This window comes from Staurois parvus, unplaced genomic scaffold (genome assembly GCF_062004578.1).
Source record: "Staurois parvus isolate SC_StPar_1 unplaced genomic scaffold, SC_StPar_1.0 ptg000155l, whole genome shotgun sequence".
In the NCBI taxonomy this organism is placed as follows: Eukaryota; Metazoa; Chordata; class Amphibia; order Anura; family Ranidae; genus Staurois; species Staurois parvus.
Genome location: NW_028317951.1, coordinates 3,069,094 through 3,095,484, shown reverse-complemented (window position 1 = coordinate 3,095,484; position 26,391 = coordinate 3,069,094). Strand labels below are relative to the sequence as shown.

General features: G+C 39.2%; 1 protein-coding gene across 3 annotated transcripts in view; it reads right to left on the bottom strand.

Annotated features, from left to right (window-relative positions):
- RSRC1 (arginine and serine rich coiled-coil 1) overlaps positions 1 to 26,391 on the bottom strand; it is a 451,267-nt gene that overhangs the window by 88,503 nt on the left and 336,373 nt on the right. For all 3 annotated transcript variants that reach the window (XM_089675413.1, XM_089675412.1, XM_089675411.1), the window contains exon 7: positions 6,499 to 6,567. In XM_089675413.1, the coding sequence (XP_089531539.1) occupies positions 6,499 to 6,567 (69 nt within the window). The remainder of the gene's footprint in view (positions 1 to 6,498; positions 6,568 to 26,391) is intronic.

Sequence of the window (26,391 nt, the reverse complement as noted above, 5' to 3'; positions counted from 1 at the left end):
AGCAGTCGGGAAGCGGTTAAGTGGTGACAATATAAAGAACCCAACTCAATAATATGTGAACAGCTTTCAGAATTCTGCATAAAAAAATAGAGAGCAATTGCTAGCATAGTATGGTTAATTTCAGTTTCGTGTGGTGCTGTGAAAAGTAGTTTGTGTTTTTTCAGCCACAAGTGGTATTAAACTCAAAAATGTATTAAAGTGGTCGTAAAGTCTTAAAAGTTTTTAGATTCATGCATTCTATGCCTTCTTCTTACGAGATGCGAGTTGTATAAGTTTCCACGTAAGTGTAGCTTTGTGGGCTGCCCACAAAATTGTGGGAGAGAAGATACTGATTCAGTATTGTCAGCGAAGTAAGTAGTGATGGAGTCACGGATGATACTGGCTTTTGTTGAAAGATAACAGAGAATCATTAAGGTGCCAGAATTGTTTAGGAGCTGAAACAAACGAGTTACAAGTTAATAAAAGTGGTGAATGATCAGACCATGGTGTAGATAGAACTGTGACATTCAGAATGTCAGTGATGAATGTTTGAGGGATAAAAAAGTGGTCTATGCATGTATGACAATCATGGGGTGCTGAGTTATACATGTAATCCCGAGTTCTAGGGTTAAACTCCCTCCAGGCATCCACCAAGGCATATTTAGTCAGAAGATCTTGGAATTGTTTCATTTGTGAGTTAGCGTCAGAGGAGAATGTGGGTGAGGTGCATGAGCGGGATTCTATCCAACAGTCTATTTATTATCATGTTACTATCTCCCATCATGATCAAAATACCCTTCCTATGAGAGGAGATCACATGTAACAAATGAAAGAAAAGGTGGGCCTGATGGGTATTGGGGGCATAATAGTTAACTATGGTGACTTCTACATTCACGATAGTCCCCTGGAGTAGCAAGTATCAACCTGTAGGCGAGTGAATAAAGGGAGTGCTTTTATGAAATGCTACTAGGACACTTCTCTTATTTTCCTCAATGGTTGTCTGGAACACCCGTGGGAATACAGTAGGGAAAAAGAAGTGAAGGAAGTTAGGGTAAGGAAGGATGGGGGGAGGGGGGCAACGAGAGGTGAGATAAATATGAATGCCTATATATGTAAGGGCGCATACATACATATGCATGCCCCCGCAACAAAGGGGGGAAAATAGAGGGGGCTGATGTCAATCCAAGGGAATCAGAAGGAAAGACTGCCAATAGTTTCCAGCGCCCAGTGTGCATCCAGCTTGGGGTAGTTAAAGCCTTATAAACCCCTAGAAAGTCCCCGTGGACAACAGCAAGCCTCCAGAAATAAAACACACAAACATATAGAATGGGAAAGAATAACATGAGAGATCATCAATGAGTATTTTCAAATTAGTATATCCTTAACAAGGGAAATATCCCTAAACACCCTAATGATAGGTTTGCGGAGTCCAAAAAAAGATAACCTGGCCTAACAAGGAGGCAGAAAAGGAGACAAAAAAAAGGAGCATAACAGTGATTCAGTCTTCATCTGGAACATCAGGTCTGGAGGCTGTTCTGGTTTGCAGCAATGTGGGACGATGTTTCTGAGGCAGAGGTTCCTAGAGAGGAGTAAGGTGAGGAGATTTTCGAGATGAAGACTGTGAGGGCTGTGAGCCAGTTGAAGTTGGCAACATGAGCTGCAGTTTGTTAAGGACTGTCGTTCTTCTGGCATAGAGAAGGCAAAAGGGTGGCCTTGAAAGGAAAAGGATAATTTGAATGGGAAATTCCAGCGGTATTTAATGCTGTGGTTTTGTAACATTTGGAAGAATGGCTTCAGTTATTCGTAAAGTTTTTGTGGAGCCAAGTTAAAGAAAATGTGATATTTGTGCGTTTGAAAAGTCAGATCTCTCTTGGACCAGGCCGCTTGCATGATGGCTTCCTTGGTCCTGTAAAAAGTGGGTTTGACTATAATATCATGAGGAGCCACATCAGGTCTCTTCGGGCCAAGGGCCCTATGGATTCTGTCAAATTCCAGCCATTCAATTGGGGTTCCTGGGATGAGCTCCTGTAACAAGGTGGTAACTGTAGAGTTTAAGTCCTCTATAGATTCAGGAAGTCCTCTGATTCGAAAGTTTCCTCTCTTGCTGCGGTTCTCTAAGTCCTCAAAATTTTGGAGGGCAGAAGCAAGATCCAATTTGACGGCATCGATATCCTGTTCATGGTTATCGATCACTAGGATAGCATTGTCCATTTTATGTTCAAGATCATCAATACGGGATCCTATGTCCCTTATTTCTCAGGTGATTTTGGTTGTGAGTTGTTCCATAGCAGTGTTTAACTCCTGTTGAAGGAGGAGTTTGAATTTCTCTAGAAGAGCTGAATCAGCAACAGTCACTGCAGAGGGATCTGCTATTTGTGCAGCAGAAATACTATCATTAGAAGAGTTGTCCACTTGAGATATGAGATCCTGAGAAGAGAGTGGGTGTTCAGGAGAAGGTTGTGGAGAGGCCATTTTAGGTGGGGGCCATTTAGCATGACCAGTTGAGGTCTTGGAGGCGCCCACGTATGACTTGATAGACTTACCCGATGTAGTGGTGGAGTATTTCCCCATGGTCTCGGAAGAACCCAGGTGTGTTTGAATAAAGGAGTGTCCAAACACAGCAGTGATTGCTTATATATCAAGGCCTGTGGTTTAATTTCAGGGATGGCAGAATAGCATATGATAGCAGGAGGAGCGTTATATGAGCCAAGCTCCGTTTTCCAGCGAAGCAAAAAAAAAAAAAAAGGAGGGAGGACAGTCCCCGACAGAGTCCCACAGTGAGATGTGATATAAGGTTTAAGCGCCCATTGGTTGCTGTGGGTACTGCCTCCCTGAATTCGCAGGCAGGAGCTTAATATAGGGCAGCTGTCTGGTGGTAGGTGACAGCGCCAAAACAGTAGTGCAGCAAAAAATATAAGACCACCTGGGGCAGGATCCCTGAGAGAGTTGGTCCATAGCACGGCTGTCTTAATTGACTAGGAAAGATGGCCACTGGATTCCACGTGTATGGAGGTGGAAGGGGGCAGGTTGTGGTGGGACCTAGGCAGTGCACTTCGGGTAGTACTGGACTGAGTACAGCCTGTCCCAAAGCCGTATAGGGAGTCGTTAATACTGCCTGGCTACAGGGTTAATTAGATGCCTAGGCCAGCCGGGCACACCGGTGGTGATCGTGGTGGAGGGTCAAACCCGCAGTGGTGACCCGGACCAGGTGCAGATCGGGAGTCACTCCAGGAAACAGGTAAGGAGCCGAGGCTGGCCAAGGGGGTGCACAGATTGGCCATGGAGCAGTGGAAAGGAGGCCGATGGCACTTATATTGGTCACCAATGTCACGGTGGTCCGAAGCGGCTAAATGCCCCAGTCATATCTGCTGGGCTCTAGGGTAGCTATGGGTTGGGTGTCAGGTGCAACCCCAGTGGGTGTTTATTAGAGTTACACAACCGGGCAGTGAGGAGCTTTTGAATTTAATTACTGAAATAAATTTACTTTTTGATGATATTCTAATTTATTGAGATGCACCTGTAAATGCCATTTAGCTGCAATCTTAAAAAGCACAATAGTGTATCTCACCAACTCGAAAAAACAAAAAGCTGATTTGAAGTGATATTGATATCAGGATCCTAAGCTTTGAAAATCTCTTCCAGAGAATCTGAGATACTAACTTGCATGAAACTTTTAAAAGGAATCACTAAGCATATTTTCAACATTGCTCATCACTATATTTTTTGATTTGTATTGTACTTAGTATTTTATTTGTCAATTGTATGTGTTGCAAAGCACTTAAAGGATAAGTTTGCCTTTCATTACATATATCCAGGGTGTAACATGTTACTAAATGAGCAGCCCCCGCAATCCTCCGTAGTGACAGTGGGCCAGGGATCTTCTCCCTGCACACACTGGCATAATTTTAAAAAAAATGCAGCCGTGCGGGGTTCTGCCTGCCCAGGCACATCATTCATTCACAGAGTTCTGTGAATGGGAGAACTACAGCTGGTGAGCGCTCTAGTAGTTCATTGATTTTACCTGTCATTCAGTAACTACCTGGCAATACGAGGTACAGGCAGACAGCTGCACTGCCATAGTACAAGAGTACAATCTGATGCTTGTGTGTGCAATGCTTTACAGGTTCACAAAATAAATGCACATTTTTTTTACTTTTCTTTTTTTTTTTAAAAAGGGCAACTTATCCTTCAAAACTTTCATTTAAACATGCATTGGATTAAAAGGAAGATTGTTTTTGTTATAATAAATTAAGTATTGGCTAATAAGCATTAAGAAACTGCTTATTATTAATGTGCATAGGCCTCATAATGGTGATCAGGTGGAACATTCAAAAGTTCCAGATCAAATTTATTAGTTCAATAATTGTTGCAATTTGCATGCTATTTAGCTATGGTGCCCTGGATTTCTTACCACCCTTACACCCATTCTAACTAATTGCTGGAATGCAAAAAAAAAGCCCACTGTGGTCACGTGACACTCCAATCTCAAGACTTCTCTTCTGTTTAAATATTGTGGGGGTCCTTCTTTAGGTTTCCATGTCACTGCCTGCATGACATGGACATGTCATATTGGCTAGGTTCTCTCAGGATGCAGAAGGGCACTGACACCACCGGAGGGGAATGTAGGTGCCTGGAGGTCTTGGGTGCACCTACAATGCTAGATCTGAGGTTGCTTGCAAATAGCAGTGGCAAAGGACCTGGATGGGAAACAAATTCGAGTTCCATCCTTTTTTTACAAGCCGCTCTGTTCTTAATGACCCCCTCATGTACATTCCTACATGTGTGTGTATGTATGTATGTATGTATATGTGTGTGTATATATATATATATATATATATATATATATATATATATATATATATATATATATATGTATAAATTATTTTTGTGTGTGTGTTTCTAAGTACTTTTTTTTTTTTTTTAAAGAGATCCGGGTAACACTTCGGGTCCCGGCCGCCTAGGCGATGACGTCTTTAGGCGATTTCCATGGATTCCTGGGACATCGGCATCATCTATCCCAGGAGTCCCCAGGAAGCCTAATAGCTAAATCTTGCAGTATTTTTGGGACACCGACATTCTGTGTTGATTGATAGGTTGCCATAACTACAAGGTGGCAACTTCCACTGATACCACCATTACTATGGCAACCTGCAATCAACAAGCTGTGCTACGCATTGTCATTACTGAGCAGGCGCGAGATCGGGAAGTGTATGCTGGGTAGCCAGCTGCACCTAATCCCAGAAATACACATGAGCTGGCTTCAGATGCCCACATCCGAGATGGATTCTGCCTGTTTCCAAGATCATGTAAGATATTACTAATTTTAAAGTAACTAGCATGAAGAAAGTTAGGACATGATGCAAATATTAATGTGCAAATACCGACAATCGTGAGGGAGCAATTGATGAGGACTGGAGCTCCGCTTTAATGAGTATAACTTTCTTCAGCAGGTAAGAAAAGAAGAAAACTCTGAAGCATGAGTTCAAGGGGATAGAAGAGAGTATACGGCATGGAGTGATATTTTGCCCAAAATAAGGCTTTAAACTTCCTGTGACCACAGTAGCACCAGTGCTTACAAGAACTAGAGACTTCAAGATATACATGCAAAGTTTTGATATCTCCAGAATAAACAGGACCACTAAGCAGCCACATGTACAACTAATCCAACAAAAAGAAAACTGCATTGCAGTCTTAACTCTATTAATCATCATTAAATCTGCAATTCATTTCTTTATCATGCATTAAACTGGATACCTGGCTAACATAATTAGCAAATTAACATAAGAGAAAAAAAGACATTCTTTAGATGAAATGAGTGCCCAGCTTAGTTTGAAGTGAGAACAGTTTTGCATACATTATTTAAATCTCTTCATTACACTGAAAAAAAGTTATTTTTTTTTAAATGATCAATGAAAAGTATGTTTAAACTTCAATATCCTAAACCTCTAAAGATGATTACAGGCATTTGCTTTTTCTTACTATGAATAATAACTCAAAGCAGAGATAAATAAATGCTTAGAAGTAGACAGACCTACAAAGACACTGGAGAATGACTACATTCCACTCAATAAGTCTTATCATTCTTCCTCTGTCAATTAATAGTTTGAAACAGAACATACAGATTATTACATTTGTTATAGGAAGTGGAGCATTTTGATGTTACATTACATCCATACAAAAATGATACCAAATGCAATTAAAATATTTGCAAAGAGAAGCTGAGTTAAATGTACACTAAACATTAATCCACTGTTTTGTGCAGTAAAGAAAACCTACTTCCTCTTTGAAGCCAGTGATTAAATTCTCTCAAATACATCACATGACAATGTGGGCCTGTCACCGTAACTTTTAAAAACCAATATTATTTTCTATAGTGCTACTTAAATCACAAGTCAATTCCATTTTCTTTAGCCTGGGGGATAGCCTTGCAATGATGGGCAACACAGCAGCTACATGGGTTACTACAGATGCAGTCCTGGAAAAACAGTTTTCAGATTAAATAAGCACATAGGTACTTACCTTCTTCTTTCCGCTTTCGGGCATCTTCTTCACTCTTTTCCTTTGCTCTTAAAACTTCATCAGCTTTTGCTAAAATCAAAAGTAAAAAGTTAGTATTCTGCAATACAAAAACAAAAAAAAAAATCAAGGGGTAAAGAAAATACAGCAACTCAGTTCTCTATAGTATCAGGATTAGCATAATTTGTTCTATGTTTAATGATGTGTTAAAGCAAGAGTAAATGCCCTCGTGAGGATTTCTCCCAAATGTCTCCACTCTTGGAGACAGTCCTGTACTAACCTATGAGGGTTCATTGCACAGGCGCTGCCAGTGGTGAACAAAATTTTGGGCAAAGAATGTAAACATTAGATTAGAGCATGCCTCTGCTGTCCTGTATGCAGGGAAGAATAATGGACTGTTACCTTTGCAAATTCTTACTGTTATGCAGTAAAACAGCATGTCAAAAACACATTTTTAGAGAATTTGGGAAAGCTTGACCAGTTTTCTGTGTTAATTTATATTTTAACAGTTGCGATAATAGACAAGACTGATAAAATATGAGTAAGGATTGTGACATCCCTACTTCACAGATAATATATTTCGTGTATTGAAAATAGAAAATGAAAAATCATAGGGTTTCCATTTTGGACCAAGTATTGACCGAATTTCTAAAATGCCAACAGTCAAACACTTTAAATTGTTGTAATTAGGCTTCTTCATACAAGGACAAAAGCAATATTTTGGATCTGCTATATAGCCATAAATGTAGATGAAGCCCTGCTGCCCAGCCCTTTATGCAATACAAAAACAACTTTATACATACATAAGTAGTCTAAATCCATAATTTATCAATCAATCACAGTTGACCTGCAGAACACACATAATATTCTTTGATGTAATTATTAAATTTAGGTTTGCCATTTTGTATCATTAAAACCATCTGGTCTTGCTGGTTGTTGAAAAGCTCAATTATTAGTATATAAGAAAAATGTAAGCACCTACAAATCTGCCTATATTTTTTTTCACCATATCCATCTTGCAAAGCTCTCTTCTTAAGGGATTTTTTTCTATCAGGTACAGTATAGAAAAGGGAAGTTATTAAAAATATTCCATGCGACCATGGACAGGCAGGTGTCTTCCCCAGTACAACATTGTCCCCTATCTGTAGAGCTAAGACCTGCCTCTGTCTCTTTCATGCGTTGCATGACAAATTGAAGCAGTACATGCATAGCAAACACCTTCTTTCCCTTATTTCATTTAGAAAAAGAGTGAAGTACCAATGACCAGTCAGGTCACAAGAAAAAAATTCTACCCATTAAGCACACATTACTGCCCCCTAGTGTAGCTTTTAACAACCTTATCTTCACCAAGTGTGGTATTCCAGCTGGATCAGAATGTTTATGGCCATTCAAAGAGAAACATTTACAGCTTCAGGTGATTAAACTGACCCCTATTATATTGATTTACAGGCAAGTTCATTTTAGTAATCTTTCACCTTTAAACTTCACTTCTTATAAAAAATATGTAATGTTGCAAACATAACAAATATTTTCTTGTTGCAGTGACGATTTTCTTGAGCACAAAAGGTTTATATGGATAGAGTCTCAAAACATAGCAAGGATGCAGTTTCTAGTTTGAAATATAATAGAATTATATATTTTCGTCCCAATAAATCATATGAACAGTACTTTATTCCTATTATGACAGCACTCGTTAAAAGAATCTCTTTCCCTCTGGAAACCTCTTCCCTTATTACTTAATTATCTATTAGTTGCTCAACTGCAGGGGTTTTGAAACACTTTACTACAGATGTTAAAGAAGATTAAAAATATACAGCACAGTAACAGGGGACTATCAATATACTCTGTAAATTAATTAAATTTCTGTTCTAGCACATCATTTATTCCAAAGCATTAATGTCTCAAAGGAGCCATTCCCTTTTATTGCCATCTCACTGCCTGATGAGTGAACTAAGTGAAAATAAGTCTCTAATAGCATTATACTTGATGAAATATTAAGTTTAAAAAGTACTGCCTTGTCAGATGGAAAAGAAAAAATAAAAGTGAAGAATCTGAACTTTATCTAAAAGGAAGGGCAGACAGCAGATGTATACATAGATAGATACACTATATTGCCAAAAGTATTGGGACGCTTGCCTTTACATGAACTTTAATGGTATCCCAGTCTTAGTCCGTAGGGTTCAATATTGAGTTGGCCACCCTTTGCAGCTACAACTTGTCTGAGAAGGCTGTCCACAAGGTTTAGGAGTGTGTCTATGGGAATGTCTTCCAGAAGTGCATTTGTGAGGTCAGGCACTGATGTCGGATAAGAAGGCCTGACTCACAGTCTCCGCTCTAATTCATCCCAAAGGTGTTCTATTGGGTTGAGGTCAGTACTCTGTGCAGGCTAGTAAAGTTCCTCTACCCCAAACTCACTCATCCATGTTTTTATGGACCTTGCTTTGTGCACTGGTGTGCAGTCATGTTAGAACAGGAAGGGGCCATCCCCAAACTGTTCCCACAAAGTTGGGAGCATGAAATTGTCCAAAATGTCTTGGTATGCGAATGCCTTAAGAGTTTCCTTCACTGGAACTAAGGGGCCAAGCCCAACCCCTGAAAAACAACCCCACACAACAATCACCCCTCCACCAAACTTTACACTTGGTACAATGCAGTCAGGCAAGGACCGTTCTCCTGGCAACTGCCAAACCCAGACACGTCAATCGGATTGCCAGAGAGAGAAGCATGAGACATCATTTCAGAGAACACATCTCCACTGTTCTAGAGTCCAGTGGCGGCATGCTTTACACTACTGCATTGCATTTGGTGATGTAAGGCTTGGATGCTGCTGCTCAGCCATGGACACCCATTCCATGAAGCTCTCTATGCACTTTTGTGCTAATCTGAAGGCCACACGAAGTTTGGAGGTCTTTAGCTATTGACTCTGCAGACAGTTGGCGACTTCTGTGCACTTCAGCATGCACTGACCCCACTCTTGCTGTTGTTCCCAGTTGCTTCCACTTGTTATAATACCACTAACAGTTGGAATATTTAGTAGTACCGGGGAGGGAAAATGGCAAATTGGGCCCAATTTGGACATTTTCACTTAGGGGTGTACTCAGTTTTGTTGCCAGTGGTTTAGATATTAATGGCTGTGTGTTGACAGCAAATTGACACTGTTATACAAGCTGGAAAAGTGTCATTTCTTCAGTGTTGTCACATGAAAAGATATAATAAAATATTTACAAACATGTAAACGGGGTGTTCTCACTTCTGTGAGATACTGTATTACTAGAGTTTTTTTTTTCTTGGGAGAGTGCATGTGATCAGTACAGGGCCAATCAGCACTGTCCAGACACAGAGTCAGGGGTTATGCAGGCTGATAGGACAGTTAGAGGAGAATGAAAACTCTTCCTAGAAGAATTAACCAGTGCTCGGCTGGACACTGATAGGAGTCACAAGACTGCTATATACTGCTGATGAGAAAAGGTATTTATCAGTTTACATTTACTAAAATAGTTGCATTTCCATGCTGTGTGTATTGTGGAAGACCAGATATAGTGAATGCAGGGTACTGGGTTTAGTAACACTTTAATGAATGCTTAAATAAATGGATGCTAGAACCATGCAGAGCTCATGTGAGTTATAGACCTTCAAAGCTAAATTCCAGGTATACATTTTTTCCCATATTTACATTCATCCAGCTTAGACCAATGTAAGTTTGCATGTCTGATATCTAGTGGAAGTGGAAAATCACAGTAGCGGCTATTACAGTGGTCCTCGCTGTCTTCTGGATCCTGTGACCTGCTGCATTGTGATCATAGAGGGTCATTTGCTTTGCACAGGTGCCTTGGCTTTTCTCAATCAATGCAAAACATTCTCTGATTGGATGAGGTGGAGAGGCAGGGCAGTGGCATCACAAACTTCAACTCATCCAATCAGAGAACACCTTGTATTCATTGGGAATGCAAGGTGTACTCTGACACCCGTGCCATGTTCACTATGCAGCAGGGAAGTCACATGTCATGGGACCCAGAACAACACTGAGGAAAACTGTAGTAGCGGTAGCTACTACAGTAATTATCTGCTTCCACATGGATCAAGCATGTATGTAACATGCATACCTACATCGATCCAAGCTGAACCAATATAACCATGCAATAAAATTCATACCTGGAATTCAGCTTCAACTGGTCTTTATCTGGATTTATCTATGACTGCTTTTAAGTAACTCACAGTGTAATATTTTATGGCCCAATGTAAATTGCCTTAATTCTGTACATTTTTCCAAATCAAAAGTCCAGTTTAATTTTCATACACTAATTATGCTCTTACTTGTTCCCATTGGGTCTGCTAAATAATCAATTGAAAGTTTTTTGCTATATCTTGTCAATAAGTGCAAATAATACTTATTGATTTTGCCAGAAATCCTGATAAATTCCTTTGTTCTCTACTTGAGCTCAAAGACAGGTTATGGAGACGAGGGGCAAGACATAAGAAGAGTTCTGTGTTCTTTGTAATCCATCAGAAAAAGAGTAGGCAGGACTGACAACACGTAGTTCATAGCTGTGTTGTCATGTTAAAAAAGTTAGGAGCATATTATATTTCTGGCATATCAACAGTTATTTTTCTATACTTGCAGTAAGTTTGAAGGAATAAAAACACATTTTCTTTTATTATTTTGCCATTACATACACTTTCTTTTTTCTATAATTGTACGGTGTTCAATTATAGTCAAATGTCTACAATGTACATGTCTTTTCAGTTACTTTGAATTCACCCATACTTTTATGTCTTCACTGAAAAAATCGATTTTTGTTTTACCTGTGAAATCCTTTTTTTTGGAATACATCAACGGATGATAATTCTAGAATGACTTGGTTAGACCACCAGGAGCTTGGGTGACATCAGAGCCAGAATGCTGACAGTTCAGTAAAAGACATTTTACACAGCCTTATTACTGATATACCGCGCTTTATGTACTGATACCATGTGAGTGTATTTTAATAAACTTCTATAAGTTTTTAACGGACGTGCTGCACTATGGTCGCTTTATATGGTTGTTGAGTTCCATTTGCAGAATCGACCTGATGGCTTAGAGGGCTTGTTGAAGGACACAGTGACCATATACAAAGGGAAGATTTTGTGCATGGAAGAGATCACTTTATTACCCCCATTAAGAGGAAGATGCCCTGTTGACCTGTTTCTCATACGGGTCCACATATGAAGGTGAGGGTCCATCTTTACCCTATACTCACCGTGGCAGTGTATTCCTTTTAAGATTTACAGTACCGGGATTGTGGGTTCACTTTCCAGTAGATACATGGTCCTTCCCACCAAGAATTCCTAAAGAGTTGTTTTTTTTCTGTATTCATTTGGACTTGCCATGTTAGACTTTCACGTTTTTATGCACATAGGTGTTATATGGACTTTGTGCTTATTTTTAGTTGTGTTTTTGAGCAGCACAACACTTTTACACATATGCATTGAGTTTTATAGATGAGCGCACATCCCATGTGTTTGCAGCAGCTTATTTACATTTGAGTTTATTTATTTATCTGTTTTGGCAGCACACAATTGTTATTTATTATCTTTGTGGAGACAAACTTGCTTGGTTTGTTGACAAACCTAAAAGCAGGAGGTCTGCATCTGGTGGCCCTCACCTGTGACAGAGATCTTGACACACCTCAGGGCAAAGAGACCATTCTTTTGAGTTCAGACATTGACGATTAAGATAGTTTACCTGCCAAGCTTCCTCTGACGACCAAGTCCATTGTACCAAAGGGTACCTAAGACTCCTCCCTAGCCCAAGGCTGGCATTTATCCTGCGCGCCTTTCAAACCATTCTAAGTCCAGCTGAGAACACATATAACCCACCACATTAGGGTAAGCCTGCCCCTGCTTTAAAAGTGAATGCCTTGATCCAGAGACAACATCCTTATGTCCCAGAATGGTGAGTTACAATGGTCAGGAGTGAAAATGAGCTCATGGTTGCCTCGAAAGAGGTCACCATGAGACTGAAGACACTCGTGTTAAAGAGCAGGGTCAGTTGGCTGCTGGACTGCAGAGTCTGCCATAGGAGCAGAAAACCTGAAGCTTTCCAGGGGAAGGAAAAGAATATATACACAGCTGTGTCTAGGAACAAAATCATATACTCGAAGCCATGAGATGGTTCCAGCACTGAGATTGTGGAACTGCTAGAAAGATGGGAACAAGCAATGGGGATTCCATTGAATGGTAAGGATCATTTGTTTCCATATTGGGAGCATGAACTCTTGGCTATGATCACAAGGGAAAAAAACTGTTGCAGAAAAGCTTGAAGGACAGAGAATCCAGGGGAGACAAACTGAAATTTCAGTGTGTAGCCTCTAAATATAATGCAGGAACTCAAACGTCTGCATATTCTAGAATCAGATGCAGGATTAGGACTTCTAAGAACTCATTGTCCCAGAACAGCTAACATAAAAGCTACAGGTGTAGGTATGTGTGGATCTGAAAAAAAAGTCTGAAAAAAAAAGCATACAAGTTATATCTGAGACTAAACCACACCACATACCAGCTCATTTGCAAGGACAGGGAACATTTTCTCAACGTCTTCAGCTAAGCAGATGCGGTAGGAAAAAAAATGGAGATGAACACAGGAGGACAGTGTGAGGCAAACCACTTATGAAACTCATGATTGAAGTTAGCCAACATGGCATGTGATAGGATCATGAGCTGGAAGAGCCAGCAGCGTTAGGGCTAGCACCATGATGAGCTATACCAAATATATATGATCCCACCATTCATTCCAAGAACGGGTTGATGACTGAGTGAAACTGGATCACCCTAGGCTTTCATACAAAGCAAGGTTAAAAATCATGACCAGGGCACTGTGGGCCATCCTACAACAGAATGCAAGTGATTAAACAGGAAGGTAGACTCACGCCAACTGTAGAGCAGAAGGGCTAATTGTCACTTGTGATTAAGTCAACATGGATCAAACAGTATAAAAGTGAGACAGAACTGTACACCTTAGGCCATCATACAAACAGAATGTAAAAGACAAAGTACCTACAAGGGGTACTCACAGACCCACTTCAGACCAGGGGGGTTACTGGTCATTTTGTGACATGATCACTAAAGAACACCAACAGTGCACAAGTGAGACATAACTGGTACGGGTGACTAATGAACCAACTGCGAACCAACTGGGGACAATCTAAACTATCCACATAAAATATAATATAGTTGAAGAAAAATGAAAATCCTCCTTACTGATCACTTACATTAATTGGGGCTCCATGTTTATAATTGTCAAACATGTACAGTATATCACATGTAACATGTAATTGAAATATTAGAGCTGTTAACAATGAAGTTGGAGACTAACATAATGGTTTACAAGAATCTCCAAAGAGATTTTAGAGGTGGGAAAGCACAAACAACAACCTACACTATGTGTTTCTTAAAAGAGATTAGCTATTTGGCACATTACCTGAACTTTCAGAGTCAAACATATCAGAAATGGTTGGAAATAAGTCATATTTAGAAAGTTAAAGTGGCTATAAAGTCTAAACATTTGTTTAGCTTAATGCATTCTTGCATTAAGATAAAATAGTTTAGGTAGAAGCATCGCCCTATCCCCCCCTCCTCCTTACACTTACCTGAGTGCTCACTTGATCCAGTTCTGTGCAGCAGCTCTCTCCCCTCACTTCCTGGTCTCCCAGGCTCTGCTGAGGCAGTGGGAGTAAATGGTTCCTGCTGTTGTCAATCAAAACCAGTGACGCAAGTGTGGGGAGCAGGGCTAAGCCTTGCTGTCTGTGTCTATATATGCAGGCAACATAGCTCGGGATCGGGAGCAGGCTCACACGAGTGCCTTCATAGGAAGCGTGCACAGGAGCCCAAGAAAAAAAAAAACGTTCGGGACCACCCTGTAATTTCATTGCACAGACGGGGGAAAGTATAAACCTGTTTGACATTTTTTTATTTTGCATTTACAATCACTTTAAACAGTTCTGTCATTAGAAAATGTAGAAAGGTTTTTTTAATACCATAGATCTGTTTAACAATAAGAAAGATATCTGAAATGTTTAAATCTGAAATGTAGAACTATAAGAACTATTTGAAGTATGGAGGAATACTATACCCTCTAGCTTTGGTGCTTTGAAAGTACTTGGAAAATGTATTGTTATCAAGGACGAGAAACTGTCTGGGAAGGACAATTTTTACAGTCCACATCTACGTATCTTGCCAAAATTGTTTGTAGGTGTTAATCTTTTTCCATATCTACAAAGCCCAAGTATTGGATCTAAAAGAGTAACACTGTGCTTACTTTTGGATTTCTTAAAAAAAATGACGGCAAGAACAATCCAAATAGACTAATTATCACATAATATAAAAAAATCACATGCATAACAAAAACAAAGATATTAAACACACACAATGATGTGAACACCTTAAAAGTATACACTATTTCAGTCATACATGTAGGAAAACAAGCCTAATAGAAAATCTGTTTAAACATAATCTTGGTTGTATGTGTAATAGTAGATGCACCCCTAGAGTCACGTTAAGGGCTAAGCTGCTGTTTCTTTCAAATTATCCCGCTTAGATTCACAAGCTGCTCTCTGCAACTATCTTCCATATGTATTAGTACAGCTCATTAGACTGAAATTTAATATTGCAAGCATCGGGTGGATTTCCAGCGCCTCCATTATCAGCATAAGATGGATTGCTCACACACGGATCTTAGGCCAACTGGGCACAATTTAGATTCAATAAACTACCCATTCATGATTTTGATTTATCTATTCTACTATGCAAGTTTGCCCTTTGCAGCAAATGTGTTTCTTTGCAAAGGAATTTCACTAAAATGCCAAAGGAGCGGTGGGTATTTCGAATAACAGTGTACAAATGGTCGTTTCAATAACGTGAATAAAACTGACCTCCTAAGCCCTGTCACTCAAGTTATTTTATTTGGAACAGACAGGATAAGCAACAGGGCAGGGTAAATTTGCAATGATTGTAAAAACAATAGATTGGAAGATTTCTAAAAATTGGAGCACAGCTGCCTCAGCGCTGCCCATAGTAACCAAACAGATTCTCACTTTCAAAGTGGAGGCTACAGAGGAAAAGAACTGACAGACTGCGGGGGGCAATCGTCTTGGATTTCTTTTCTTCCAGGCTAGTATAATGACAAAATAAAATCACAATAAATCTCCATAATATTCATTATATCTATGAATTCTAAATAAAATATTAATGGGGGTTTATTTGCAAAAACTGGAGAGTGCAAAAGTTGTTGCAGCTCTGCATTGAAACAAATCAGCTTCCAGGTTTTTTTCTCAAAGCTACACTAGTAATATCAAAGCTTTTAGGGTAAAATACACAAGTAAACATGATGAATCCACCAGCACAGTCACAAGTAAAGACAGTCAGATATAAACTTGACTTAACTTTCAAAGCATCCATATACTGTATATAAGCACATAAAGGAAAACTCTACTTTACTTTGGATTCATCTGCACCTACAGTACACGTACACTTTCACTGCCATGACCACCTATGGGGGGTAAGGGGGGTTACATTTCACTGCCATGACTACCAATGTGCTGGGTGGAAGTGGGTGGGGATGGGGTTAATTGCCATGACTACCAATGGGGGGGGGTTAACAATAACTGCCACTGACCATCAGGGTAGGGGGGTTACATTTCGCTGTCACTGACAACCAATGCAGGAAGATGGTGGTAAAAATTCACTGCCTCCAATGAATGTGAGTGTGCATGTGTGTAGGTAATTAATAGTATCAACCAACACCAGTGCTGTTGGCTATTATTATGTACACTGACAACAATGTTGGGGTTATTATTATATCCATTTACACTAATGCTGGGGGTTTAATTCAGTCCACTGACACCAATGCTGGGAGTTATTGTATTCCAGTTTCTTTAGTGTACATTGTGATACGCTGCACAAAATGCAGCTGGACTGAAATTTTTGGGTGTTGAATTGCAAAAATGCTCTGATATTGTGTGGCCCTCTGGCAGTGCCAAGAGGCTCTCTATAATTTTCAAGTTGGCCACCACTGGTCTATAGAATCTAAAGATAATGCACACAAACAATCACCCTGAATTATTTATGCAAACTTAATTTGATTATGTAGGTGAACAGTTTAAAGAGGAGGAACAGACATCTAAAAATCTTGACATCTGATGTCTTGAAAAAAAAAGATACAACTTTCAGTATGTACTGTATATCGCATAATCAAACCGAATTTGTGAATTATAATTCAACCAAATTACTGAAAGAAAAAAATTCCTGTTGTTACATAATATATTCAGGTTTTTTTGGCATCTGACCACATTATCTATCAGACAAATTAATATATGGCAACGCTTGTCACAAAATTAAAACACACTATGTGAAAAAATGTACACAATCTAAACTTTTACTGAATACACATATACATACATACATTTTAAGAACAAATGTAAGCTGTATATTTTAGTATTAATTTTTAATTTTGCTTTTATTTACTCTGTATTCTATACCTTAACCTTATATGTAACAGTCAGGTTAATAAATATAATTTGTAAATAGGTTTTTATTAGGTAGAAAATTTTAAAACACTAATCCAGTTTTAAAAATGATTTACAACCCCAATTTTTAATAAAAATGTGATGCCGTGTAAAATCTACAGGTATCTGTTTTTTCATATTCAGAGGCCACCAACTGATTTTGCTAATGTTGGTTTCAGTAATAATGTTCTTTAGGCATCTCTTTAGGCTTGGTGTAGCCAACTCTGTTAAACCACTGGTTTTGTGGGCCTGTTCGCCTTTTTTGCTCTGTTGTCCATCCCTCAGCTGGACTTCTTTTGTGAGTACCAATTGTTCCAGAATTATCATCCTGTGTCTAGGCGATTAAGAAAATAGGATTTTTGTCTTAACTGCATAATTTTTTCTTTGAGTTCATCACAGGGTACAGGTCCCTCCTCTGTATATGATCCACTGTTGTTATTGCTATAGAACTGAAAGCATGCAGGGAATGAGAAGGGTTATACGGACCTGCTTTTACAGCATGCTAATATCTAATTCTCCCAAAGGTGGTAGTATAACCCAGTCATTCTAGAATTACCATCCTGTGATGTATTCCAAGAAAAGGATTATACAGGTAAAACAAAATGTTTTTTTCCCAATACATAAAGGTATTGGTGAATTCAACGTAATTGCAAATACAATATACAGCCCCAATCCAAAAAAGTTTGGACACAAATTGGGTTGGGTTGCAAATTTCATAAACCCATATTTTATTCACAATAGAAAATAGAAAACATATCACATGTTTACACTGGGAAAATGTACCATTTTAAGAAAAAAAAAAGGTAGTTTTGAAATTGATGGCAGCAACCCCTCTCAAAAAAGTTGGGACAGGGTAACAAGAACGTGGAAAAGTATGTAAGAGCTGGAAGAACATTTTGCAATTAATTACTTTGAGTATAAAAAGAGCATCTTAGAGAGTCAGTGTGTCTCAAAAGTAGAGATGTGCAAAGGTTCACCAATCTGTGAAAAGCTGCATCTAAAAATTGTCGAACAATTTCAGAATAAGGTTCCTAAACTTAAAATTGCAGACATATATATATCAGTACATAATATCATCAAAAGATTCAGAGCGGATTCACACACGTGCATTGCAGATTGAAGCTCAAGTTTCACAGCTAATTGATATAGTAATTGCTCAGCGTTTGATTTCAGGTTTACATCAGGTTCAGAACAGAATTAGGTCAGGATTTTATGCTGTTCACACATAAGCGATTTAGAAACCGTTCCCATGGAAGTCAATAACCTGTAATCCACACCTGAACCTGATGGCACTGCTCAGAAATCGTACATTACTCTTTTTCAAACTGAATCCGCACAGCCAGTGCACAGGACATATGTGAACAGGCACCATAGGAAGCAATGTTATTTCACATGTCATGCGGATTGGATACGGTTCAAACCACATCTAATCCACATATATGTGAATCGGCACCAAAAAAATCTGGAGAAATCTCTGCGCAAGTAACAAGGCTGAAACACAATATTTGATGCCCGTAATTTTCAGGCCCTCAGACAGCACTGCATTAAAAACAGGCATAATTCTGTGATGGGCATCACTGCATGGGCTCAGATATACTTCTAAAAATCACCGTCTGTGAGCACAGTTCACAATGCCATCTAAAAGTGGAAGTCAAAGCTCTATCATGCAAAGAAACCATATCTGAACATGATCCAGAAACAATGCCATCTTTTCTGGGCCGAAGCTCATGATCCAAAAACACTGATATCTTCTCTGGGCCAAAGCTCAATTAAAATGGTCTGCTGCAAAGTGAAAAACTGTTCTGTGGTCAGACGAGTTGAATTTGACTTTCTTTTTGGCAACCATGGGTGCCACATCCACTAGACTAAAGAGGTAAAGGACCTTCTGGCTTGTTATCAGCGCTCAGTTCAAAAGCCTGCATCTCTGAAAGTGTGGGGGTGCATTAGTACATATGGAATAGGCAGCCTCTGTTGTAGAATGTTGATATTAACCCATATATTTCATATAATTGATATTTAGCATATGTATTAATAACTAACTAGTAATAATTATTCAAAGATAAACGGCGAGCGCTTCAGTGATGGAAGATCTCAATATCTGTGTAAATATTAAAACAGTGCAGTGCATAAAAATCTACCAAAATGAATAGTGTACCACATCAATGAAGTGAAACAATATGAATAAATAATATTCAAGTGCCAAAGTGCAACCGACAACAGATATGGCAACATATGCATTATAATCCTTCCAGTGTGAAACTGTATGCTTGTGATGCCAGCCAAGACTAACTGTGTTCAATCCCACCAAGTTCTCTTTTCCAGTGCAGGGTCCTCCACCACTACGCACTCACCAGAAAGATACTTGGTCAGTAGCATGTATTTCCTCACCATGAGGTCTATGTCATCCACTCTCCAGCGACTTTACCAATCCGGTTAGAACCCTGAAAATCCTGATACAAACAGCACTTGCTGAAGCAGGCTGACAATGCTAAATCACTGCCTTGCAATTAGAAGCAGTGTTTTAGTTTTAATTATTATCAAGAGATGGAAACTCTATACTATATATATATATATATATATATATATATATATATATATATATATAAAAAACATTTATTTTTTTTTTAAAATCATAAGATTTTTGGGGGAAGTCCACTTGGATACAGTTCAGACAGTTCCAGACACTGTGGTCTGCAGGTGCAGACATTCATTGTTTTTTTATTTATGTTAATTACGTTGACATACAGTCATGGCCGAAATTGTTGGCACCCTTGATATTTTTCCTGAAAATCAAGTATTTCACACAAAAAAGGTATTGCATTAACACATGTTTTGCTATACACATGTTTATTCCCTTTGTATGTATTGGAACAAATATAAAACAGAGGCAGAAAAGCAAATATGACATAATGTCACACAAAACCCCAAAAATGGGCTGGACAAAAGTATTGGCACCCTTAACTTAATATTTGGTTGCACACCCTTTGGAAAACATAACTGAAATCAGTCGCTTCCTATAACCATCAATAAGCTTCTGACACCTCTCACCCGGAATTTTGGACCACTCTTCCTTTGCAAACAGCTCCAGGTCTCTCTTATTGGAAGGACACCTTTTCCCAACAGCAATTTTAAGATCTCTCCACAGGTGTTCAATGGGATTTAGATCTGGGCTCATTGCTGGCCACTTCAGAACTCTCCAGCGCTTCTTTGCCATCCATTTCTGAGTGCTTTTTGACGTATGTTTGGGGTCATTGTCCTGCTGGAAGACCCAGGATCTTGGACGCAAACCCAGCTTTCTGACACTGGGCCCTACAGTGCGACCCAAAATCCTTTGGTAATCCTCAGATTTCATGATGCCTTGCACACAGTCAAGGCACCCAGTGCCAGAGGCAGCAAAACAACCCCAAAACATCATTGAACCTCTACCATATTTTACCGTAGGTACTGTGTTTTGTTCTTTGTAGGCCTCATTCCGTTTTCGGTAAACAGTAGAATGATGTGCTTTACCGAAAAGCTCTATCTTGGTCTCATCTGTCCACAAGACGTTTTCCCAGAAGGCTTTTGGCTTACTCAAGTACATTTTGGCAAACTGTAGTCTTGCTTTTTTATGTCTCTGTGTCAGCAGTGGGGTCCTCCTGGGTCTCCTGCCATAGCGTTTCATTTCATTTAAATGTCGACGGATAGTTCGCGCTGACACTGATGCTCCCTGAGCCTGCAGGACAGCTTGAATGTCTTTGGAACATGTTTGGGGCTGCTTATCCACCATCCGGACTATTCTGCGTTGCAATCTTTCATCAATTTTCCTCATCCGTCCACGACCAGGGAGATTAGCTACAGTGCCATGGGTTGCAAACTTCTTGATAATGTTGCGCACTGTGGACAAAGGCAAATCTAGTTCTCTGGAGATGGACTTGTAACCTTGAGATTGTTGATATTTTGCCACAATTTTGGTTCTCAGGTCCTCAGACAGTTCTCGTCTCCTCTTTCTGTTGTCCATGCTTAGTGTGGCACAGACAGACACACAATGCAAAGGTTAAGTGAACGTCTCTCCTTTTTATCTGCTTTCAGGTGTGATTTCTATATTGCCCACACCTGTTACTTGCCCCAGGTGAGTTTACAGGAGCATCACATGCTTGTAACATTCTTATTTATCCGCAGTTGTGAAAGGGTGCCAATACTTTTGTCCAGCCCATTTTTGGAGGTTTGTGTGACATTATGTCGAATTTGCTTTCTTTCCTCCCTTTTTTTGTTTTGTCCCAATACACACAAAGGGAATAAACATGTGTATAGCAAAACATGTGTTAATGCAATACGTTTCGTGAGAAATACATGATTTCCTGGAGAAATATCAAGGGTGCCAACAATTTCGGCCATGACTGTATGTCTTGACAACCAATAATATTTTACCTCATGTAATTCTATGGTCAAATATTCTTATAAAAGCTGTCTGTGCCCCTTCTTTCTTTGAACGAGTGATGAAATCGCTCTTAGCTTCAGCCAATATTAATAAACCTCCTGCTCTTTTGGAAATTCACTGCCTGGTTATGTTGTTTTGTTACTATTCTACATCACCTGCACATCTGGAAAGACACCATCAATGCTGAAAGATACATACAGGTGTTTGAGCAGCATATGCTCCTATCTAGATGACATCTTTTGCAAGGAAGGCCTTGTATATTTCAGCAGGACAATGATAAATGGCATACTGCATCTATGATAACAGCATGGCTTTGTAGAAGTCTGGGTGCTTGAATGGACTGCCTGCAGCCCAGACCTTTCACCAACTGAAAAGAGTTGGCACATCTTGAAACCAAACATATGACAAAGAAGACCCAGAACTGCTGAGCAGTTACAATTGTATTTCAGACATGAATGGGACAACATTTCTCTCCAAAAACTATAGCAACTGATCTTCTGAGTTCCCAGACATTTACAGTGTTGTTAAAAGAAGAGGGGATACTACACTGTGGTAAACAAGGCCAGGCCCAACTTTTTTGAGACGTGTTGCTGCCATCAATTTCAAAATGACCTTATTTTTTTTTCTTAAAAAGGCACATTTTCTTGTTTAAACATTTGATATTTTTCTCATTTCTATTGTTAATATTGATATTTTTCTCATTTCTATTGTTAATAAAAAAAATGGGTTTATAAGATTTGCAAACCATTGCATTCTGTTTTTATGTAGATTTTAAACAGTGTCCCAACTTTTTTAAAATTGAGGATTATACTTTATTTTAATTCATATTTTAGTTCAGGTGTATCCAAGTGGGAACTTACGTCCAAAAAAGCTCCTGCCTCTACAAGAACATTTTAGCAGCCACGAAGTAAGAAACTTTCACCTTCTAAATTTTGGAAACTCTCCAAAAGTCTCTACTACTTCTAACCTAAGAATACTACTTGAGCTGAGATGACATCACAAACTCTATGCTGTTAGCCGAGTCATGACAAGATGGGATGTTGAATTACACGCTTTAAAAGTTGTCTTGGCTGTAATGCAATTTAGAATGTTAGGGAGGTTTAGTGGCAGATTTGGTATACTGTTCTGTGCTGAGTCCAGCAAGCAGGCAGCTACTAAAGACAAGTATGCACCCATGCAAAAATTTACAGACATGCAAAGCACTTAACTCATTTGATACCAGACAACCTAATAAAGTACACTTGTTATGAGCTTATGTTTCATTTACTTAGGTGTACCAATGTAAAGTGACTCAGAAATAGCATACGTAATGTGCCCTGCCAATATTTGAATATAATTTCAATGAAAACACTCAATCTGGACAGGTGGTGTGTCACCTGTCAAACGTTATAACTGCTCTCTATAGCTATATCTGGTTATGGGTAATCCTAAGCATATAACTATAACAAACTAATGAGCCAATTCACTGTATACACAGAAAAACATACGTATACAGAGCATCCAGAAAGTATTCACAGCGCTTACCTTTTGCCACATTTTGTTATGTCACAGCCTTATTCCAAAATGGATTAAATACATTTTTTTCCTCAACATTCTACAAACCACACCCCATAATGGCAACGTGAAAGAAGACTGTTTTGAAATCTTTGCAATTTATTAAAAAAAAATACTGCTACAGGGCGGCACGGGTGCGCAAAATCGTGTGTGTGTGTGTTGTGTGTTTTTGCATTTCTCGGTAGGGGGCGCGTGCTGCCAATCACCGGGTCCCGGAAGGTGATTATCCGCTGGCACCCAATGATCAAGGAGCATTAGCAATGGAGGGAGAGAAATGTAAGTAAACAATACAGTTCTCTCCCGTCAGCTCCTGTACAATGCCATAGCCATGTATAGCAGTTCCCCCCAGTGTGAGAATGCCCGCTGCAATCCCTCAATAAGTCGCTGATCGCCGCCATTACTAGAGCAAAAAAAAAGAAAAAAATCCCAATATCTATACCGCCATTTGTACATGCTATAACTTTCACATAAACCAATTAATTTAAATGTATTGGGATTTTTTTTTAGCAAAGACATGTAGCAGAATACATTTTGGCCTAAAATTATGACGAAATTTGATTTTTAAAATTTTTTTCCTGGACATGTTTAATAGCAAAAAGTCAAAAATATATATATTTTTCTTTATTGTGCAAAAAATAAAAACCGCACAGGCGATTAAATACCATCAAAAGAAAGTTCTATTCGTGGGGAAAAAAAAGGACAAATTTAATTTGGGCGCAGCGTTGCATGACTGCGCAATTGTCAGTTAAAGTAACGCAGCGCCATAGCTCAAAAAACGGCCTGGTCAGGGAGGGGGGAAAATCCTCTGGAGGGAAAGTGGTTAAAGATTTCCTGCTCAGCCAATATTGTGATTTAAACAGTCCCACCACACTGCATAATAAGCAAAGTGACACCATCAATATCAAAATATAATATTTTCATAAAAATCCATATGCAGAGTAAAGGTATATCTGCCTCTCTGCAACAAGAATATCCTCAAAAGCAATTTAAAGCATTAATTGTCCACCAAAATCCACATATATAGTGATTATAGAAATATTTTTCTGCACCGGCTGATATCCAACTCCAGCCACAATTTAAAAAATCAGCTTCTCCCACGAAATGTGAACCTTCACCATATATATCCAAGATGTGACTTAAAAGATGCAGCAACCTTAATGCTTAAAAACAGATTAGAAAACATTATTTGATATGAACCCTCCAAGTTAAACATGATGTCCTCCAAAGATCACCATTCTGGGAGACCTCATTTGCCTCCCAATCAGCTCCTCTGACTGCCAATCTCAGATGGGGAGACTGCTTGGTTGGATACATTCACAATGCAGGTGGAAAGAAAACAAAATCCTTCAATTGTGCAGAAAAAAAAAAAAGCCACATCAACATTGGAATGACAAATATTTAAATAATAATGGCCCCTGCCATTACAAGTTCAATGATGTGGTATACACTGTAATGAAAAGCTCCATTTGTGCTGACTGATAAGGTTTACAGTCAGGTCCATAAATATTGGGACATCGATACAATTCTAACATTTTTGGCTCTATACACCACCACAATGGATTTGAAATGAAACAAACAAGATGTGCTTTAACTGCACACTGTCAGCTTTAATTTGAGGGTATTTACATCCAAATCAGGTGAACGGTGTAGGAATTACAACAGTTTGCATGTGCCTCCCACTTGTTAAGGGACCAAAAGTAATGGGACAATTGGCTTCTCAGCTGTTCCATGGCCAGGTGTGTGTTATTCCCTCATTATCCCAATTACAATGAGCAGATAAAAGGTCCAGAGTTCATTTCAAGTGTGCTATTTGCGTTTGGAATCTGTTGCTGTCAACTCTCAAGATGAGATCCAAAGAGCTGTCACTATCAGTGAAGCAAGCCATCATTAGGCTGAAAAAACAAACCCATCAGAGAGATAGCAAAAACATTAGGCGTGGCCAAAACAACTGTTTGGAACATTCTTAAAAAGAAGGAACGCACCGGTGAGCTCAGCAACACCAAAAGACCCGGAAGACCATGGAAAACAACTGTGGTGGATGACCGAAGAATTCTTTCCCTGGTGAAAAAAACACCCTTCACAACAGTTGGCCAGATCAAGAACACTCTCCAGGAGGTAGGCGTATGTGTGTCAAAGTCAACAATCAAGAGAAGACTTCACCAGAGTGAATACAGATTTGAATACAGAATTTGAGGGTATGTACATCCAAATTGGAGAAAGGGTTTAGGAATTACAGCCATTACATTAAGAGTATCCCCCCCCCCCCCTTTTTCAAGGGACCAAAAGCTGTTTCATGGCCAGGTGTGGGCTACTCCATTATTTCTTCATCAATTAAGCAGCTAAAAGGTCTGGAGTTGATTCTAAGTGTGGTTTTTGCATCTGAAATCTATTGCTGTGAACCTACATCATACATAAGCGTATCAGTGTCAAAGTCTACAATCAAGAGAAAACTTCACAAGAGCAAATTCAGAGGGTTCACCGCAAGGTGTAAACCATTCATAAGCCTGAAGAATAGAAAATCCAGATTAGACTTTGCCAAAAAACATCTAAAAAAGCCAGTCCAGTTCTGGAAAGGCATTCCTTGGATGGATGAAACTAAGATTAATCTGTACCAGAATGACAGGAAGAAAAAAGTGTGGAGAAGGCTTGGAACAGCTCATGATCCAAAACACACATCATCTGTAAAACACGGTGGAGACAGTGTGATGGCATGGGCATGAATGTCTTCCAGTAACTCTGGGTCATTGGTGTTTATTGATGATTTGACAAAAGACAGAAGCAGCCGGATGAATTCTGCAGTGCTTAGAGATATACTGTCAGCCCAAATTCAGCCAAATGCAGCAACATTGATTGGACGGTGCTTCACAATACAGATGGATAATGATCCACAACACATTGTAAAAGCAACCCAGGAGCCTTTGAAGGAAAAGAAGTGAAATATTCTGCAATGGCCGAGTCAATCACCTGATCTCAACCCAACTGAGCATGCACTTCCTGAAGGCAAAACTAAAGGCAGAAAGACCCACACACAAACAACAACTGAAGACAGCTGCAGTTAGAGCCTGACAAAATGGAGGGACTGTGTATAAAAATGGTTGCAGTTCCTAAAACTTTTACTTGATATTTATGTACAACTTGATATTTATGTATAAACCCCACTTGAATTAAAGCTGAAAATCTGCATTTCAAATTCATTTGGATTGTTTCATTTTAATTTATTCTGGTGGCATACAGAGCCAAAAGTATGAAAATTGTGCCTGTGTCCAAACATATATGGACCCAACTGTATATTCTTGTCCTGGTAAGGCAGACTGTAGAGGTTATTGTTGCAGTAGACTGACTAAACTGTATGGTAACTCAGTCTGGTGGAATATGAGAAATTCAAAA